This window comes from Podarcis gaigeae, assembly GCF_964106915.1.
Source record: "Podarcis gaigeae genome assembly, chromosome: 5".
In the NCBI taxonomy this organism is placed as follows: domain Eukaryota; kingdom Metazoa; phylum Chordata; class Lepidosauria; order Squamata; family Lacertidae; genus Podarcis; species Podarcis gaigeae.
This window is the reverse complement of record NC_139681.1, coordinates 51535629-51543582: the sequence shown is the minus strand read 5'-3', so window position 1 is coordinate 51543582 and position 7954 is coordinate 51535629. Positions and strand designations below refer to the sequence as shown.

The 7954-nt window shown below is 48.5% G+C and overlaps 1 protein-coding gene and 1 long non-coding RNA gene across 2 annotated transcripts in view; both read left to right on the top strand.

The window, feature by feature from the left end:
• The first annotated feature begins 2686 nt into the window (after positions 1–2686).
• The window catches only part of LOC310845827, a 28737-nt gene continuing 23469 nt past the window's right edge, over positions 2687–7954 (top strand). Inside the window, exon 1 of the long non-coding RNA XR_014564982.1 lies at positions 2687–2940. This is a non-coding gene — a long non-coding RNA (uncharacterized lncRNA). The remainder of the gene's footprint in view (positions 2941–7954) is intronic.
• Positions 3090–6970, top strand: ADRB1 (adrenoceptor beta 1). The gene has a single exon (XM_083741449.1). It carries the CDS (start codon positions 4010–4012, stop codon positions 5294–5296), a length of 1287 nt encoding a protein of 428 aa, XP_083597575.1. The 5' UTR covers positions 3090–4009; the 3' UTR covers positions 5297–6970.

The window sequence follows — 7954 nt, the reverse complement described above, 5'->3', positions numbered from 1 at the left end:
AGGAGCTGGGACAGAGCAATGGGGGCTCACCCTGTCACGGGAATTCAAACTGCCGACCTTCCAATCGGCAAGCCCAAGAGGTTCAGTGGTTTAGACCACAGTGCCACCCACGTCGCTGTCCATATGAACCAGTATGGGTTCACTTTATGAGGCTAGGAAGTAGAACTGCAGGCTCGAGGTTACAGGATCAGTCTTAGCTAATCCAACTTCCTGCTAGTGCATGAAATCTATTACAGTATTACAGCATCCACCCAGTTCTATTTGCCTTGACCATGTCTAGGGTTAGAAGATAACAGAGGACATGAAAACTCTTGAAGCTTGGCAAGCAAACTTTATATGGCACCTGTAAACTTTTGAATAGCCCCATAGCTGTAAAAAAAAAAAAAAAACAATAGCACAAGCTGCCCTCTTTATGTTAAGCATATAGAATAGAGTACCACCATATTTCTGTTAGTCTGGTTGCATGCAAAGAAGGGGGAAATACAATGCGGATGTTATTCCTCTGATTCATGCAATTGACACAGTTGAGTTTGAAGTAAATAAAAGCAGCAATTAAATGTAATTTCTTCTTTCTTTCTTTCTTTCTTTCTTTCTTTCTTTCTTTCTTTTTCTTTCTTAATGCCATCCCTTGCTTTGCAGCCCCCCTGATCTGATTAAACATACCATTAGCTCATAATTCTGCCTATACAGATTCACTCTTTCACTTGCCATATTTACATAGAGTAACACTATCTGCAAGTTATGTCATTCACCCATTTATGTAACCACTGGACTGACATAAGAAGTAACAATGGCTGGCACAGAATTCAAGAAGCTCAGAAAGACTAACCTTCCACTTCCTTGCAACACATCATCGCAAGAAACTTGCAAGCAAACAAAACTGCAGAGACACAAAAACATACAGAAACATCTTTCTCTCAAAGCACACATGCACACTACAGTTATTCCCACAACTGATTTTCTCATATACATCGGGTAGCTTGATCATATGCATGTTTATTCAAAAATAAGGTGAGGAATGGGTAACAAAAAAATGTTTGGCATGGAGAAGACAAAGAGGTGATACAAGAGTCATCATCAAATTTCTGAAGGGCTGTCACAAGTCCCCCCCCCCCCCCGCTGGTAGGGTAGGACCTGAAACAGTGGATTAATTTACAAGAAAGGAGGCTCCAACTACACATTAGGAAGAACTTTCTGATGGTAAGAGCTGTTGAACAGCGAAATGGGCTACCTCAGAATGGGCTGCCTCTCCTTCATTTGAGGTTTTTAAAGAGTTTGGATAGCCATCTGCCAGGACTTCTTTAGCTGTGATTCCTGCATTGCAGAGAGTGACTCATGGGGTCCCTTCCAACTCTACAATTCTATGCTTCTATGGCTCATGGTCATGATGGCCTTTGGTTGGATCCCGCAGGGCTCTTCTTATATTAATAGGAGTTAGTAAAGGTAAAGGGACCCCTGACCATTAAGTCCAGTCGTGGATGACTCTGGGGTTGCAGTGCTCTTCTCGCTTTATTGGCTGAGGGAGCCGGCGTACAACTTCCGGGTCATGTGGCCAGCATGACTAAGCCGCTTCTGGCAAACCAGAGCAGTGCACGGAAACGCCGTTTACCTTCCCGCCAGAGCCGTACCTATTTATCTACTTGCACTTTGACGTGCTTTCGAACTGCTAGGTTGGCAGGAGCTGGGACCGAGCAATGGGAGCTCACCCCATCACAGTGATTCGAACCACCGACCTTCTGATCAGCAAGCCCTAGGCTCTGTGGTTTAACCCACAGTGCCACCTACGTCCCATAGGAGTTACTCCCCTGTAAATTAGGGGTGAGCCCACAAACCTCCCTTTGCTCATGCCCCCAACACACAGCTGCCCCCTATGGCAGGAAGATGGCATCACCGAGCATCCCTAGAGAATGCAGTGCCATAGGAAGGAATGGGCTTGCGACAAGCCGCTGCTTAGACGCAGGCATGGCCAAACGTGGCCCTCCAGCTATTTTTGGGACTACAACTCCCATCATCCCTAGCTAACAGGACCAGTGTTCAGGGATGATGGGAACTGTAGTCCCCAAACAGCTGGAGGGCCAAGTTTGGCCATGCCTGGTTAGAGCAACAGCCAGAACTACCAGAGGCAGGAGCCTTTGAGAGGTTGGCCCCACTTCTTGTGCTGACACAGCAACACTCATCCCCATGAAAACCAAGTGGAGGTTCAAAAGAGCAGTCACCTCTGTATATACTAGCCTGCCCTCCCACACTGGGTGGTCCTTTAGTGGATCAGCTAGCAAGTGATGGTGATGAGGAGCAGCTGCTGCTTCCATATGATCGTTCACCATCTCCATCTGGATGACACTGCTTCTTGCAGATGGAGCTGCAGTGGAAGGGATGCTCGGATGGAAAAGCAAGCAGCAGAGGCTGCAAGAAGCAGCTGGGGTTTCCTGCTTCTTCTGCATTAGAGAACTGGTCCTTAGGTAGCAGAGAGGGAGGAAAGATGAGAAGCATTAACTGCTTCCACCACTCACTGCCGGCGCGCTCTGTGTTGTTGCACTACAACTCCCATCTGCCCTGGCCAGAACGACTTGAGATGATGGGACTTGTAGGCTTAACACAAACTGGAGAGCACCAGGTTGGAGAAGACTGCTCTTGCAGGTAGGCTCCCTGACAAATATATGAGGCCTGTGCTTTTTCTGGGGGGACACAGGGGCACGCATACTCCTAAACATTTTGTGAATCTTTTGTCTATTTACTGTATTTTTCTTTCCCAATTTTCTTGAGTCAAAATGAGAGTGCCCCTAAACATTTTTTTTTAGAAAAAAAGAACACTGTATGAGGCAACCAACACACTGCACAAAACTGTAGGTCCTCACAGCCTGTCATGCAGTGTGAAGCAACCAGGCCAAGCCACAAACCCCAAAACTGAGGGGTTCCAGAGCCTGGTGTGGTTTATTTTAGGTGAGTGTTTCTGTATATGTCTGTTTGTCTATACTTTTTCTTTTTTTTAGTGAGTTAACTTTCCAAATATTTCTGTTTTCTGTAAATCAAAGTGGGGGGGGGGAGTTGATAACTTAATAAAAATAACAGGTTAAATACTGAGAACCCGAGGAAATAGCAGGTTGGCCCACGCTGTGAATGAAGTGCAAGGTGGCCTCGCCCTCAATTCCAGCGCAGACTTGAGCCCACTTCCCCTCATGCCGCCGCCCCACAGCCGGGCGAGAGGGGGCGCCAAGCCCATTGCGCGGAGCGGGAGCGGCCGCTGGCCGCGCTCAGGAGGGACCCCCGCGACCGGTTGGGGGGGTGTTTCCTCGGAGAGACGCAGCCGGGACAGTGGCAAGGGGCCAGGGCTGCTCTTTGCGGCGCCGGCGCTCTGCTTCGAGGCTTCCTTCAGCCTCCCTTGCTCGCTCTGGCCAGGGAGGTTCGTCCGCCCCGCGGTGGAGGAGCGGCGAGGAGGAGGAAAGGGCGCCGCAAGGACACTTGGCCGGCAGCCGCTGGAGAAGCGCCTCCCGCAGCCCCGAGACCTCGCTCGTCCCTTCGAGCCGCAGCTTTGGTGGGCGCCTTCGCCAAGAAGGAAGGAAAGTGTTCTCTGCGGGCTCCGGCGCCTTCCCTGGCGAGGGGAATCCCCACCAGCTCGGCAGGGGGTGCGGCTGGGCGCGCGGCGCCTGACCCCCAGCCCAGCCCGCGGCTTCCCCTCCGCCGGGACCCGGGGCGGCTCTGGCCCTCTCGCGCTCTCTCGAGCTCCTCTTCTGATCTCCGGAGGAGCGGCCGCGGGCGCCTCGGCTCGCCATTGGCTGCCCGGCGCCTGACGTCGAGGCTGTGGGGAGGCGTCGCGGGCGCGGGCCGCCGGAGGATCACTCCCAAACATGCTGAAAGCCCCCGAGCAAGTGGCGGCGCTTGCAGCAGCTGCGGGAAGTCGATCGCCGCCGCCGCCGCCGCTGTTCCTCGGGCGCTTGCGAGAGGGCAGGTCCTCTTTTCGCCTTCATGCCTCCGGCCGGGCTGCCCTGACGTGAGCCTCACTTGGACAGCCATGGGCGATGGATGGGGCTTCCTGGAGAACAGCGCTCACAACAGGTCCAACGCCTCCAGCGACAGCAACGGGAGCGACGCCTCCGGCGGCAGCAGGCAGCTGGCCCCCCAGGAGCTGTCCCAGCAGTGGGTGGTGGGCATGAGCCTGCTGATGTCCTTGATGGTGGCATTCATCGTGGTGGGCAATGGGCTGGTGATCGCGGCCATCGGGCGGACGCAGCGGCTGCAGACCCTCACCAATGTCTTCATCACCTCCCTGGCTTGCGCCGACTTGGTCATGGGCTCCGTGGTGGTGCCCTTTGGGGCCACGCTGGTGGTGCGCGACTCGTGGCTGTGGGGCTCCTTCTTGTGCGAGTGCTGGACTTCGGTGGACGTCCTGTGTGTGACGGCCAGCATTGAGACCCTGTGCGTCATCGCCATTGACCGCTACCTGGCCATTATCTCGCCCTTCCACTACCAGAGCCTCATGACGAAGAGACGGGCCAAGATCATTGTCTGCGTCGTTTGGGCAATTTCCGCGTTGGTGTCCTTCTTGCCCATTATGATGCATTGGTGGAGAGACACGGGCCATGATGCTATGGAGTGCTACGAAAACCCCAGCTGCTGCGACTTCGTCACCAACAGGGCCTATGCCATCGCCTCCTCCGTCATCTCCTTCTACATCCCCCTCTTTGTTATGATTTTTGTCTACCTGAGGGTCTACAGAGAAGCGAAAGAGCAGATGAAGAAAATTGACAAGTGCGAGGGCAGGTTCTACAACAATCACCAGCAGCAACATCAGCCAGTCCACCAGGACCTGCCGATTTTGGGCAATGGTCAAGCCAATAGAAGGAAAACCTCTCGCATTTTGGCTGTAAGGGAACAGAAGGCCCTCAAGACTTTGGGCATCATCATGGGAGTCTTTACTCTCTGCTGGTTACCCTTCTTCTTGGTCAACGTGGTCAAAGTTTTCAACAGAGGCCTCGTACCTGACCAGCTCTTTGTCTTCTTCAACTGGCTGGGCTATGCCAACTCTGCCTTCAATCCCATCATCTATTGCAGGAGCCCCGATTTCCGCAAAGCTTTCAAGAGGCTGCTGTGCTGCCCTAGGAAAGCCGACCGAAGGCTGCATGCTACCACTACGGAGCTCTCTCGTTACCCTGGGGGCTTCATCAGTACTCTGGGTAACAGCCCTCCATGCACTCTGGGAGGGACCTGGTCTGCTTACAATGGTGGGACGCAGGATGGAAGTGACTCCAGCTTAGAGGACAGGAACAGTAAAACCTCCTATTCAGAATCCAAGGTATAAGGGCAGATGGTGGGGAGCATCAAAGCCATGGATTAGGTGGGCACCTCAGTTCAAGAAGGGGAACCAAAGAAACAGGCAAGGGAAGAAAACACCCCCACCAGGGGACTGGCTAATATACAAACACCAGACTGAGCTGTCTCACTTGCGGGGGGGGGGGGGGGAGATTTTATTTACTTAGGGTGAAAAGCAGGTGAACGTGTATGCATCGGACCACTTCTGACTCATCAGAAACCGAAGCAAACAGAGAGCAACTGACCATTGAACAAAAGAGATAAACGGCCCATTTCCCCAAGATATTTGGATTATTATTATTAAGGATAATAATATTTTAATGGAGGGGCTGTTGGTGAGCCAGGAAGAGGGTAGAAATAAGTTGGAAGGACTTTGCACAAGAAGTGTTTCAGGAAGAGCTGAAGTCGTGGCAGGCATTTAGACTGACAGGCGTTGAAAAGGGCGGGGGATTCTTCTCCTGATATTGAGGGAAACAGGATCAAGCCCTTGTTGGCTTGACCGCAGAGCTACATAGAGTATTTTTTTCGTTGTTTGTACTAATCCCAGGCATTCAGTAGCAGAAAAAGTAGCCTGGTTATTTATTTATTTTTTAAAAAAGAAGTGCTGGTCACCCAGTGCAAATTTCAGGCACTCAGCACCTTTGCAAACCGTGCTAAAAGTCTCTTTAATAAGCCATTGAAAAACTATTCCTGCGAGTTTTACCATGCAGTCTGATCCTATGAGTTTGATGGAACTTACTTGCAAGTAAGTGTGTGTTAGCTTGTAGCCTTAATAACTTAGTGGCCACACTCTTCTTAAACATCTAGAAGGTAAAGATACATCAGTAATATTGTTCACTGTCATGTTTGTGTTCTGAACAAATCTCTCCTGTTTTTGATTTTTTCATCCCATTGACTTTCTGGGGTGTGTGTGTGCAATTTTCTTGTCCTATGAGACAACAGCAATCAGGCTATAAAACGTCTACCTCAAGCTGTGCATATTGTACAGAAAACAAATGTGTTTATATTAAACAGCTTATTTATGTATAATTAGTTAGGGTTTTGTCTTTGTTTTTTATATATATAGAGAGAGGCAGGAGCATTGATCCTCTGTAGACAATTTGTTCACATTGAAAATTTAAAGGGGGGGGTTGGCTGGGGGAACCAGAAATGTTACTGCACATTTAAAAAGAATGAGACAGGTTTTTCTTTTGCACAGTGTTAGCAATCGTAGTTTGATGCATGCTCTCTGTCTCTTACATACACACACATACGCGTGCGCGCACACACACACACACAGATCCACTGGAAAACAAAGAAGGGTGTTGTTGTTTTTTAAAAGCATCAAATCCCATCCCGATATTTGTTGTTGTCTGATACGTTGCCATTCTATTAAAAAAAAGTGTTTTATATTATTTAATGGAGGTACTGTAAGTGTATTCATACTATAAAAGAATCTGTTCTAAGAGATTTTATAAGTTATATTTTTTATTCCCAAGAGCCCATGTGAACCTGTTGAGACTTCAACACTTCATTGTCATTTCCCATTTTGTGTGTGTGTGTGTGTGTTCGTGCATGTGTGAGTGTGTATGCATTTTATAATGTATTTATATACTCTGGTGCAGTTTACTACTGTATAAGTCATCGGTCTATGTGCAATAAATGCCACTGCAGCACAAGCAAACCTATTTACGGTGTGTCTCTGTAGGTACAGAAACTATAACCAGTTCTGATGAAAAAAGCAGAGTCTGTTTTGCTGAAAATATGGATTGCATTACCAATACTGTTCAACTTAATGGCTTTTCCTGACACAACAATCATTTTTTTTAAAAAATGTGCTTGCTGTACCAAATAAGGTAGCGTTCCTGCTAGACTGAAGGCTGCTGACTTGCCCTGAAATTCCAGAGCCAAAGGCAAGTTGTTTCCTGGCTGGCTATAAATACATTGGCTACTTTCCTTTGATAGATGGATCTTATCATCTGTTTGAATCTGCTCTGATAATAAGAATGCCAGGCCAGGTGGCTAGAGACCTAATATTGAAAGTGACAGGGCTGTGTCTGGGCTCATTTGAGAACTGAAAATTAGGAAGGAAAAACCAACTGTTCGCTGGGATGCAGAAGCCATAAATCTCTTACACATGATTAATTTCATTGAAGTCACCAGGTTACTCAGGCTACTGAGATGAGAGATTCTGAGAATTAAAGGCTAGTCTCTTCTATCCACTTAACTTCAATTATCTCTGGCGATGTTTAAGTCATGTATGAGAGAACACCATTAAAAAAACACACTAGTGTTAATCTTCAGGCCGTTTACTACGCTCTGCTTACTTACATGGATCACTCCACGCTAGCTGGTAGGTAGATTCTTAATGTGTTCCTGCGGGAACCTTGTCAGCATTGTCATTTCTTAAATAGAGAAGCTGGTGATAATTAGATAGTGTTGCTTACTGTGATCTCTTGATGATACAAAGCAATCAGGAAAAGGAAATTTATCAGAACTTGAAACTACATTCATCCATGCAGTGAATGCTGAAGTCATTAACGGGATTGTTGTTGCTGTGTTTGATGATCATTTTGAATTGTTTTATATGCTTTGCTCTTGGGAAATTCGACAGTCTTGGTCAATTCAGTTCCCAGCTTGTGGGATGTTAGCAGTTAGAGTTGCTACC